General features: G+C 43.5%; 1 protein-coding gene across 4 annotated transcripts in view; it reads left to right on the top strand.

Annotated features, from left to right (window-relative positions):
- Positions 1-12,691, top strand: part of LOC139557721 (retinoic acid receptor gamma-A-like) — a 123,064-nt gene extending 110,373 nt beyond the window's left edge. For 2 of the 4 annotated variants that reach the window (XM_071372847.1, XM_071372849.1), the window contains 7 exons: positions 1,263-1,411; positions 1,993-2,143; positions 6,090-6,253; positions 6,932-7,108; positions 7,870-8,074; positions 8,355-8,513; positions 9,554-12,691. In XM_071372847.1, the coding sequence (XP_071228948.1) occupies positions 1,263-1,411; positions 1,993-2,143; positions 6,090-6,253; positions 6,932-7,108; positions 7,870-8,074; positions 8,355-8,513; positions 9,554-9,933 (1,385 nt within the window). In that variant the 3' untranslated portion in view covers positions 9,934-12,691. The remainder of the gene's footprint in view (positions 1-1,262; positions 1,412-1,992; positions 2,144-6,089; positions 6,254-6,931; positions 7,109-7,869; positions 8,075-8,354; positions 8,514-9,553) is intronic. The other 2 variants (XM_071372848.1, XM_071372850.1) reach the window with 1 other exon arrangement.
- The last annotated feature ends 440 nt before the right edge of the window (positions 12,692-13,131 follow it).

The following is a 13,131-nucleotide window of genomic DNA, read 5'->3' as shown; positions in this document are numbered from 1 at the left end:
GTGAGTGTGTGGCTTATGGCTTATGGAATCCATACAATGCATATCTCAGTGCACAATGACCTTATTTAGAACATCAGGAGCATGTGACGTCAGTGGTACGACAATCAGCTTGTATGACTGGGTTTGAACAGGATTGGCAGAAGTCTGCAGTCTGCAGCAATGAGACTTCTTTCTACATTTTGGTCTCTCATCTTCCTACACCTTAGCTACCTTGTCAGGTGTGTGCTAGATTTGTCCTGAGGTTGTGTTTAAGTGGATGCCGGTCTCAGTGAGTCAGTCAGTGGCAGTCAGTAGGCTGTTTTGGAATGACTGAGGAATCCCTAGCTGCTGCAACAGCCCTGCCCATTCAGCTACCAGTCCTTATCAGAGACTGAGATCTGTCAATCTAATCAATTACGCCTCCACTTATTGTCAGTTATCTGCCTGCTGTTAAACTGTTTGTTTTCTTTACCTCTGTCAATCTGAGCCCCTCCCAGCTCTAAAAGGCACACTAATCTCTGATCTGTGACCTGAGGGCCCGGCTCGGGGGGGGGGGGGGGGGGGGGGGGGGGTATGCTAATACCCTACACCCCCAACCCGAGTACTCCGTTCTTCCACCTCTGGTCTTTTGGCCCTCCCACCTCTACGGGAGGGCAGCTCCCGCTCAGCCCAGTCCAAGCTCTTCTTTGTCCCGGCACCCCATTGGTGGAACCAGCTTCCCCCTGAAGCTAGGACAGCAGAGTCCCTTCCCATCTTCCCCCTGAAGCTAGGACAGCAGAGTCCCTGCCCATCTTCTGAAAACATCTGAAACCCAACCTCTTCAAAGAGTATCCAAAAAAATCCCACTGCACCCCCCTCGCACCCCCTCCTAAATAAAAATAAATGAAAAGCCTTTAGTGAACTAACACTGACTCTTTCCTCTCCTACCTCCTACCTCTTACCTGCTCTGAGTTTGATATCTACTTTATTGATTAGAAATGTACTTTCTATGCCAGTGGTGTGGTTGTCCCACCTTGCTGTCTTAAGATGAATGCAGAACTGTAAGTCGCTCTGGATAAGAGCATCTGCACTCCCTGACACACAAACCCTAAATGTAAAATGTCAGTCTTCTCCCCACCAATAGTCAGCCAAAACCTCTCGCCTGTCTTTAATTAGTGTGTTCTAACCTTAGCATGAGTGAATGAAACTGCACCATAAAGACTCTCTAACAACTCTATTCGACTGCAAGCTAAAACGTAATAAAATCAATCAACAAATAAACCTCTTTACTCTTCTCTCTGTAGCGGTGGAGACCCAGAGCACCAGCTCTGAGGAGATGGTCCCCGGCTCTCCCTCTCCACCTCCCCCACCACGCATCTACAAACCCTGCTTCGTGTGCCAGGACAAGTCCTCTGGATACCATTACGGAGTCAGTTCCTGTGAGGGCTGCAAGGTGAGGAAGCCCCTGCTTCATCTTCCTCATCATCACTACAAATACACAGACAACACTCAAACTTAACACTGACAAGACACACAAAATAAAAAAGCTAAGTGTGAGACATAAAAGTGAAAGTATAGAAGGTGAAGATATTGAGACATTACCATAAGAATGTAACATAAAGAATCCTGGATGAGGAAATCATAACAGTACAAAACATACTAAATGTTTCTGTTGTGAATTTGAAAATGGTCAGACATGAAAGGTTGAAATAAAGCAGACGGATACGTTACAATGTCGTTCATTCTGTTTCTTTCAACCATATTTCATAATAATTCTCTCTGTTAATTTTTCAGTGTGTGACCGTTACAATGTCACTCCCTATATAGTATTTAATCTGTTCTTTTCCCCTCTTTTCTCTCTCTCTCTCTCTCTCTCTCTCTCTCTCTCTCTCTCTCTCTCTCTCTCTCTCTCTCTCTCTCTCTCTCTCTCTCGCTCTCTCTCTCTCTCTCTCTCGCTTGCTCTCTCTATCTCTATTTCTTCTATCTATCTATCTATCTATATCTATATCTATATATATCTGTTGATGTCTCCAGGGTTTCTTCCGACGCAGTATCCAGAAGAACATGGTGTACACCTGCCACCGAGACAAGAACTGCCAGATCAACAAGGTCACCAGGAACCGCTGCCAGTACTGCCGACTGCAGAAGTGCTTTGAGGTCGGCATGTCCAAGGAAGGTGAGAGACGTAAGAGGGGCTGAGGGATGTGGGATGGGATGAGGGATGAGCGGATGTGGGATGAGGGATGTGGGATGGGATGAGGGATGTGGGATGGGATGAGGGATGTGGGATGTGGGATGGGATGAGGGATGTGGGGTGGGATGAGGGATGTGGGATGTGGGATGAGGGATGGGATGAGGGATGTGGGATGGGATGAGGGATGTGGGATGGGATGAGGGATGGGATGAGGGATGTGGGATGGGATGGGATGAGGGATGTGGGATGGGATGAGGGATGTGGGATGAGGGATGTGGGATGGGATGAGGGATGTGGGATGAGGGATGTGGGATGACGGATGGGATGGGATGAGGGATGAGGGATGGGATGAGGGATGAGGGATGAGGGATGGGATAAGGGATGTGGGATGGGATGAGGGATGTGGGATGAGATGAGGGATGTGGGATGGGATGAGGGATGTAGGATGGGATGAGGGATGTGGGATGGGATGAGGGATGTGGGATGGGATGAGGGATGTGGGATGAGATGAGGGATGTGGGATGGGATGAATTGTAGGGTATGTGGAGTTCAGTTCTGATTGCTTGTTTTGATTGTTTGTTTGCAAGATGTGATCTGTAGGCTAAGAGAGCTTCATAAACTGTTTATTCAATTGTGGGGTTGGAATAGTGTGAGACATATTTGGGGAGAATAAAACAAAAAGTGTTGAGTCCTCATTCAAAGGCAAGGGCAGTGTGAATACAAAGAGAACTGAGCTCTTTAGCTTTTTTACCCCAGAGTTCACTTTTAAGAGGACTGAGATTGGTTCTTTTAAAGAGGACTATATGTGAAAACACCCTAAGACTTACCATTGCACAAACCTCATTGCTACAAAACTGATTTTAATTGGTTAATGTTACATAGGCTTACGTGTTTAAGTCATGTTAAAACATAAATCTGAGCGGTGGATCTCGGCTAGCATTTTGACTCAGAAAGTGATCTTGACTCAGAAAAGGTTGGTGACCACTGACCTAAGAGGAAGTATGAGGAGAAACAGCAGGGTAGTGATTTGGAAAGACTGGGCACAGTACCAACCTTATGACTAATCATGTTACCAAAATGAGTCTGCTTAAGTCCCAAATGGCAACCTATTCCCTATTTAGTGCACTACTTTTCACCATAGCCCTATGGGAATAGGGTGCCATTTGTGACACAGACTCTGTCTTCCTGTTTCATCAGTCATCTCACTCTCAACACACCCTCACATTGCCAACACCTTCCATGTTTAATTCACACTGACATCTCAGTGGTGAATGAGTTGGCACCAACTGATACTTCTGTTGTGACAAAGACAGAAGCTGTAGCACTTTCAGCCACACAGGGCTCTATTTTCAGGGATTGTAAGTGATGTGAGTGCAACAGTGTGTGTGAGTGAGTGGCAGGCAGTTTGCCCATGGGACATGTATATGGGTGTAATGTTTGTGTGGATGTGTGTCAGGACTGAGATCACATTGTCCCTGCTATTTCTGGATATCCTGAGAGGAAGGAAAGAATGGGAGGAGGGAGGGAGAGAGGGAGATATAGAGGGAGAGAGAGAGGGAGGGAGAGAGTGAGAGAGGGAGGGAGTGAGAGAGGGAGAGAGGGAGAGAGAGGGAGGCCATGCTTACTGGTCAACTCAATGGTCAACTCAAGTTTAAAGTGTCATAGTTTATTCGCCACGTGCACAGGATACAACAGGTGTAAAACAGAACAGTGAAATTCTTACCTTGAGACCTCTTTCCCAACAATTCAGTGATAATTATAATATAGATAATAATATAGATAATAATAATATAGATAATATAGATAATAATAATATAAATAATAATGATATAGATAATAATAATATAGATAATAATAATATAGATAATAATAATATAGATAAATATGTAGATAATAATAATATAGATAATAATATAGATAATAATGTAGATAATAATAATATAGATAATATAGATAATAATAATAATATAGATAATAGTAATATAGATAATGATAATATAGATCATAATAATATAGATCATAATAATATAGATCATAACAATAATATAGATACAAATGATAATATAGATAATAATATAGATAATAATAATGTAGTTAATAATAATATAGATAATGATCATATAGATAATGTAGATAATAATAATATAGATAATATAGATAATAATTATATAGATAAAGTAGATAATACAAATATAGATAATAATAATGATAATATAGATAATAATAATATAGATAATAATAGAAAATACAATCAAAAATGTAAATAAAAACCACACAAGAACTACGATGTGAGTTAAAGAAACGAGAATGCAAGTATATACAGGTCAGTATCAGTACCTTATTCAATGTGCAGGGGTACTGGAGTGGTTGTATATACAGGTCAGTGTTAGTACCTTATTCAATGTGCAGGGGTACTGGAGTGGTTGTATATACAGGTCAGTGTTAGTACCTTATTCAATGTGCAGGGGTACTGGAGTGGTTGTATATACAGGTCAGTGTTAGTACCTTATTCAATGTGCAGGGGTACTGGAGTGGTTGTATATACAGGTCAGTGTCAGTACCTTATTCAATGTGCAGGGGTACTGGAGTGGTTGTATATACAGGTCAGTGTCAGTACCTTATTCAAGGTGCAGGGGTACTGGAGTGGTTGTATATACAGGTCAGCGTTAGTACCTTATTCAATGTGCAGGGGTACTGGAGTGGTTGTATATACAGGTCAGTGTTAGTACCTTATTCAATGTGCAGGGGTACTGGAGTGGTTGTATATACAGGTCAGTGTTAGTACCTTATTCAATGTGCAGGGGTACTGGAGTGGTTGTATATACAGGTCAGTGTTAGTACCTTATTCAATGTGCAGGGGTACTGGAGTGGTTGTATATACAGGTCAGCGATAGTACCTTATTCAATGTGCAGGGGTACTGGAGTGGTTGTATATACAGGTCAGCGTTAGTACCTTATTCAATGTGCAGGGGTACTGGAGTGGTTGTATATACAGGTCAGTGTTAGTACCTTATTCAATGTGCAGGGGTACTGGAGTGGTTGTATATACAGGTCAGTGTTAGTACCTTATTCAATGTGCAGGGGTACTGGAGTGGTTGTATATACAGGTCAGTGTTAGTACCTTATTCAATGTGCAGGGGTACTGGAGTGGTTGTATATACAGGTCAGTGTTAGTACCTTATTCAATGTGCAGGGGTACTGGAGTGGTTGTATATACAGGTCAGTGTTAGTACCTTATTCAATGTGCAGGGGTACTGGAGTGGTTGTATATACAGGTCAGTGTTAGTACCTTATTCAATGTGCAGGGGTACTGGAGTGGTTGTATATACAGGTCAGTGTTAGTACCTTATTCAATGTGCAGGGGTACTGGAGTGGTTGTATATACAGGTCAGTGTTAGTACCTTATTCAATGTGCAGGGGTACTGGAGTGGTTGTATATACAGGTCAGTGTTAGTACCTTATTCAATGTGCAGGGGTACTGGAGTGGTTGTATATACAGGTCAGTGTTAGTACCTTATTCAATGTGCAGGGGTACTGGAGTGGTTGTATATACAGGTCAGTGTTAGTACCTTATTCAATGTGCAGGGGTACTGGAGTGGTTGAGGTGGTTTGTAAACAGGGCTGAAAAGTGACTGGTAGCAGGAATACCTCAATGCAGAGGGGTAGGAAGAGAATGGGAGATAGTGTCATCACTTTGTTTAATGAAGTACTGTTATAAACTGTATTGTATACTATGGCTTAATAACTTGTTTGTAACATCACTGAATTGCAGAGCATCAGTGGCTAGGCCTAAATATCATGACTGATCCATGTTGTCACTGAGATTCTTATTCACATGTTGTTTGTTCCTACTCTTCCTCTTCTTCCTCACCTCCTCCTCCTCCTCCTCTCCCCCCCCCCCCCCCCCCCCGCCCCCCAAACTCCCCACCCCACACAGCGGTGCGTAACGACAGGAACAAGAAGAAGAAGGACGTGAAGGAGGAGTTGGTGTTGCCAGAGAGTTATGAGTTGAGTGGAGAACTGGAGGAGCTGGTCAACAAAGTCAGCAAAGCCCACCAAGACACCTTCCCCTCACTGCTGCAGCTGGGCAAATACCACACCGTAAGAGTCTCACACATCTTTCTGTTTCAACATACGGACACAAATCTGCTATGAACATGTATACTTTCCCAACTCAAAAGGCCAGTTTAGGGTAAATCTTATTTCTCCATTGGTCACTGTGTGAGAACAGGGGTCAGGTGATCGGTTGGTGTAAAGTAAGACTGTGAGAGCATTCTACCTGGTTGGCTGATGTTCAGTCAGTGATATTATTATTCTAGCTGATTGATGTCTAGTCAGACAGCCAGGTCCTCCGTGATACAAGTCAGTATGCAACGTCCATCCATGTATGAGGACAATGGGAGATGACATGGAAAACTGCCACTAGGGGCAACAGTGAGCGCTGTTACCTTCTGGTTTTGGTTTCACTAGGGCGTTGTGGACGTGGATGGTGGATGGGCGTAAGCATCTGCCTCTTGTGCATGTTTAAATCCTGCGATAGAAAGTTGTTTTTTAGATTTTAGTTTTAAGCCTATCCTTAACCCTTACGTTACCCATTCGGAGTTTATACCTAACCTGAAGATTTCGGAGTTCGAAATGTTACGTTTGAAAAACATGGATGGACGTCTAATTCTGATGTGAGACTGTGAGAGCTAGCTGAGTAAGAACCCTGTCTTTTAACCCTGTCTGTGTCTCCCATATGCTCATAATATATCTCTCTGTATCTCCTCCGTCCTCCAGAACTCCAGTGCAGAGCAGCGCGTGCAGCTGGACCTGGGTCTGTGGGATAAGTTCAGTGAACTTTCCACCAAGTGCATCATCAAGATCGTGGAGTTTGCCAAGCGCCTCCCCGGCTTCACCACCCTCACCATCGCTGACCAGATCACCCTCCTCAAATCAGCCTGCCTGGATATCCTGGTACTTACCTGGTTCTTCCCATCCCTTCAACCCCCTCTGTGTTATCAAATAAAGTCTTACCAGTCATAGTTGAGATCTGTCGAAAGGTTCCCATTATATAATAACTGGTACTCAGAAAGCCATGTGTAAATGTAATGATAAGAGGACAGTGCCTCTCAGTGGATAGAGGTGGCATTGCAAGAATAACTTTGCATGTCGGCTCATACTGTAGGGAGGGAAAGTTGAATAGCTGAAGATGTTTTATGGACAATAGATGTAGAACAAATCAAATCAAATCGGTCACATACACATGGTTAGCAGATGTTAATGCGAGTGTAGCGAGTGTAGCGAAATGCTTGTAAACATAGCCTATTATATGGATCAGACTTCCAGTGGTAAGCACTTCCTGTGGTATGCACTTCCTGTGGTATGCAGATAATCGATTTTATTTATGGTATACTTCCCCCTCTCTTTCTCTGTCTTCAACCGCCCACCCCCACCCCTCTCTCTCTCTCTCTCTCTCTCTCTCTCTCTCTCTCTCTCTCTCTCTCTCTCTCTCTCTCTCTCTCTCTCTCTCTCTCTCTCTCTCTCTCTCTAATTCTATCTCTCAATTCAATTTAAGGGCTTTATTTGCACGGGAAACATATGTTTACATTGCCAAAGCAAGTGAAATAGATAATAAACAAAGGTGAAATAATCAATAAAAAATGAACAGTAAACATTACACTCACCAAAGTTCTAAAATAATAAAGACATTTCATATGTGTCTCTCTCACTCCTAGATGTTGAGGATCTGCACCCGCTACACCCCAGAGCAGGACACCATGACCTTCTCCGACGGGCTGACTCTGAACCGGACCCAGATGCACAACGCAGGCTTCGGCCCGCTCACAGACCTGGTGTTTGCCTTCGCTGGCCAGCTGCTGCCTCTGGAGATGGACGACACAGAGACGGGCCTCCTCAGCGCCATCTCCCTCATCTCTGGAGGTACTGCACCCTGAGGGGCTTAACATGATTTTACTGCCAGTCCATACAATGTTAAGAGCACATACAGAGCTAAATGTCTGTGAGGTGTTAGGCCGGGATAACTTCCTCACTCAGTTACAATACCAGTAGGAATTTGGAGATAAAATAGTTTAGATACACTATACTTTACTCTTCGTCAATTACATCAATCAGCAATTACATCAATTCTAGTGTGATGGATGGTTCCTGTTTATCATGTATTGTGTATATAACTCTGTCCTCTCCCCTTTCCGTCCCTCAGACCGTATGGACCTGGAAGAGCCCCAGAAGGTGGACAAGCTGCAAGAGCCCCTCCTGGAGGCCCTGAAGATCTACGCACGTCGCAGACGCCCCAACAAACCCCACATGTTCCCCCGCATGCTGATGAAGATCACTGACCTCAGAGGCATCAGCACTAAGGGTCAGTATTAGTACAGTGGATTAGAGTCGAGCATCCTCCGTTAGAGCACCTGTAACACTGTCTTGACACACATTGAAGATATGCTAAGATTTGGACCAAACTGTCTTGACACACATTGAAGATATGCTAAGATTTGGACCAAACTGTCTTGACACACATTGAAGATATGCTAAGATTTGGACCAAACTGTCTTGACAAACATTGAAGATATGCTAAGATTTGGACCAAACTGTCTTGACAAACATTGAAGATATGCTAAGATTTGGACCAAACTGTCTTGACATACATTGAAGATATGCTAAGATTTGGACCAAACTGTCTTGACACACATTGAAGATATGCTAAGATTTGGACCAAACTGTCTTGACAAACATTGAAGATATGCTAAGATTTGGACCAAACTGTCTTGACATACATTGAAGATATGCTAAGATTTGGACCAAACTGTCTTGACAAACATTGAAGATATGCTAAGATTTGGACCAAACTGTCTTGACATACATTGAAGATATGCTAAGATTTGGACCAAACTGTCTTGACACACATTGAAGATATGCTAAGATTTGAACCAAACTGTCTTGACATACATTGAAGATATGCTAAGATTTGGACCAAACTGTCTTGACAAACATTGAAGATATGCTACGATTTGAACCAAACTGTCTTGACATACATTGAAGATATGCTAAGATTTGGACCAAACTGTCTTGACACACATTGAAGATATGCTAAGATTTGGACCAAACTGTCTTGACACACATTGAAGATATGCTAAGATTTGGACCAAACTGTCTTGACACACATTGAAGATATGCTAAGATTTGGACCAAACTGTCTTGAACATCAAGGGTGGGTTGTAGACTTTTTTCTCTCTCCGTATTTTATTATTTTTCTGACAGGACAGTTAGAATAAGATTGGGATACAGGAATTGGAGAGAGTACAGAACGGAAGGGCACAGACAGGAGCGGTAGAGCCAAAAGGAATCACTTTCCAGATATGATGCCAACGTTTCTCTTTTCTCTTTGTCTTGTTTGTACAGGGGCAGAGAGAGCCATCACTCTGAAGATGGAGATCCCAGGCCCCATGCCTCCTCTGATCAGGGAGATGTTAGAGAACCCAGAGGCCTTCGAGGACCAAACAGAGAGCAGTGGAGAGAGCTCCCCACCGCCTGCCCCTCCACCCGTTCCACCAGCCTCCTCCAAGCCCCCCGCCACCATGAAGACTGAGGCTGAGGACGAGGAGGACAGCTGGGGGACAGAGAATGGCAGCGAGCCTTCCCCAGAGGAAGAAGATGAGGATGACTATGATGATGGGGAGGAGGAGGACCGGGACAGGGGCTCGGACAGCGAGGGGGAATCCTGGGCTCTGGAGGGTAGCAGCGAAGGGGCTAGGAAGAACCATGCCGGGAGGGCGCAGTGAGGAGGAGAGAAGATCACAGATATGCAGACTCTACACTCAAACACACACACACTAACTGACGTAATCAAACACACACACACACACACACACACACACACACACACACACACACACACACACACACACACACACACACACACACACACACACACACACACACACACACACACACACACACACACACACACACACACACACACACACCATACCCCTTGCAGTGTTGGCCCTCCCTAACCTCCTCATCCCCTCTATCTCCCTAATGCACATCCGTCTCTCCAGGCAGGACAGGACACAGCAGGACAGAACACAACAGGACAGGACAGAGCAGGACAGAGCAGGGCAGGACAGAACAGGACAGAGCAGAGCAGGACAGAGCAGAGCAGGACAGAGCAGGACAGAGCAGATCAGGACAGGACAGAGCAGGACAGGACAGGGCAGGAAAGGACAGGGTAGGACAGGACAGTAGAGCCATATGGTTGCCTGTATAGACACTATAACTCAGGTTCCCTGACTCGCAGGTTCTTGACAAGTGCCATGCAGAGAGACTAATAAAACGAGAGACGGAGAAACCACATGATGCAACCGTCTGGACTTGTGACTCGTGATATATAGAAGAGAGAAGATGACAAGAATACTATCTTTGACGAAGCAAATGTCCAATTTTTTACTATCTTCTTGTTTGTATCTATATAGAGGAATGTCCAAACCAGACAGCATGAACTGAACAGTAAATCTGGATGCCAAGCAAAGCACACTTCTCAAAAAGAAATACAGAATGAAACCAAACTGAAAATGCTAATTATTTTGTTGGGCTTTTAATTTTTTTTTTAATTTCTTCTTGTTTTATTTTCTTAATTTGTATTTTTCTTTCAATTTATGAATAAGTCCCTACATATCTATATACCATTATATTATTAGTCTTTGTTTGTAATCCTGGTTTTGATTTCTTCAGATGAGGTTTTGTGTTTGAGGAGTTTTCCAGCGGCGATATAAAGAGAGATTTGGAATCCGAATCAGAACATACCGCTAGCTGAATCTCCTTTTCAACTGGTGGTTTTTGGGCACTTTTGCTCGCCGTAGATGTCAATGATAATCAACTCAGTAATGTTAACTTGTGTTACAGTGACTCAAGTTGTGATTTGTTGTTATCAGGGGACTGGCATTAATCCATGTGCTTTCTTTCAACACAACCAACTATGCTGCCGATTGGACATGTGTCTTTGTGCCAAAGTTCGCAACTCATTTTCAGAAACAGAGAGTCCGTGACCCTAGACACCAACCAGTGCTCACACAGACATCAAATCTTCACACCTAAATTAGACACACACACACACACACACACACACACACACACACACACACACACACACACACACACACACACACACACACACACACACACACACACACACACACACACACACACACACACACACACACACACACACACACACACACAAACACACACACACTAAATCTCGGATCTATAACATATGTGCCGTCTTGGTTCGGGTGCTTAGACAGAGATTGACACTTGGCCGTATATGTAGCACTTTGATATCCTGTTTTTAAATCAGGCACCGCTAGCAAAGTAAGTTACAATACAATACAACTTTATTGTCCAATATTGACAGTACCGTCACTGCCAATCTTATCTCAACAGAAATCATCAGATGTCTGTCACATTAAATAACTATTTCACGACGTGCACAAGCAGACACTCTTGCGTACACAAAAATACACACACACACACACACACGCAACCAGGATCTGTTATGGACAACGACATGGAAACAGACTTCTCAGGGCTTCTCTGTAAGGACCAAACCCTAGCGGGTTCGCTAGAAACAGGCAATATTTATGTGTGTGTATTTTTGACTCAGTCAATTGGATCTGTCCAGTTAACCCCTATCTCTGTGTACATAGAAGATATATGACTAGTCTACAAATGGCCTGGATGCCAGTCTGTTACCCTTTTCACACTATCATGACAACCTAACCCAAACTGTGCTGACTTCACATTGTCCTTCAGTCCACGGTTCCAACAACTATGGTGAGTGCATAACTAGGCCAGCTCTGTACAGCTCAGTTTGGCTTGGCTCACTAGTGTGAAAAGACCAAACCTGTCTCAGACCAGATTTGGCTGACCTGTGCTGCTGGCATCCAAGAAACCAACTGCCTTCTCATCTAAAAGCCATCATATCATCATGTCTTTGTAAGGTTGTATGATATTCTCTCTCAGCGTTTTGTGTTCTCATATTTCATTTCTTCTCAATCGTCTTTGTTGCCAAAATGTCTCAGTCAATATGTAACCAGCTGGTCATAATGCAGCTGGCTGGCTACATACAGTACAGAGGTTTGTATGCAGTCTCTCTGTGAAGCAATATGAACAGGAATACGACAGCCTCCCAGCAGTAGAGAGAGAGTGACCTACTGTACAGTACTCTCGGAATGTGGGCCTCCTGACCTGATTTGAGTGTGTGTTAATGCTTTAACATGTCTCCTCTGCCATTGGGTGAATGTTCTCTGTATGGTGCTGTGATGTCATACGGCGCGGAGCAGAGAAGCGAGGTTTGATGACAGGCAGTCATGATGCAAACACAACGCTGAGATTATGTTGTTACACAACGTTGTGACAACATGGTTCTGATGCAGGTGTTATTTTCTGTAAAACACGGCCAAGGTATTGTCCAATTTTCTGTTCATACCAACTCATACAAAGATAAGCCATATAAATAAATTACTTTTGTGAGATTAACAGATTATTTTATTGTGTTACTTTTACTTTCTGTTTTCATCTGTGTTTATAGTGAATGTTTGAACAATTGGTAATTTCCTTATATCTTGGAGGGAATAACCATAGAGATCCTATTAAATGACAATATCTATCACAGCGCTGGCTGACCATTGTTGACCAACTGCCCTGACCAAAATGGCTGACCTTTTTATACTGTCATAAGAAGGTTCCATTCTATTACGGGAATAGCCTCGACTCAGAATGGGGAAATGTTATATTGCACTTACAACACTGTTATGAATGTGTTTTAAACTACACTTCCGATTATGTGTTACCAGTTTTTTTTTTTATGATAGCCCCGCCCCTTCACCAGCAGTGAGCTGTGAGCCTGGGTACAAGACCCCTGGGTACAAGACCCCTGGGTACAAGACCACTGGGTACAAGACCCCTGGGTACAAGAC

The sequence above is a fragment of the Salvelinus alpinus genome, chromosome 28 (genome assembly GCF_045679555.1).
Source record: "Salvelinus alpinus chromosome 28, SLU_Salpinus.1, whole genome shotgun sequence".
NCBI lineage: Eukaryota > Metazoa > Chordata > Actinopteri > Salmoniformes > Salmonidae > Salvelinus > Salvelinus alpinus.
Note: the sequence above shows the minus strand (reverse complement) of the source record. Positions and strands in the feature narration are given on the sequence as shown.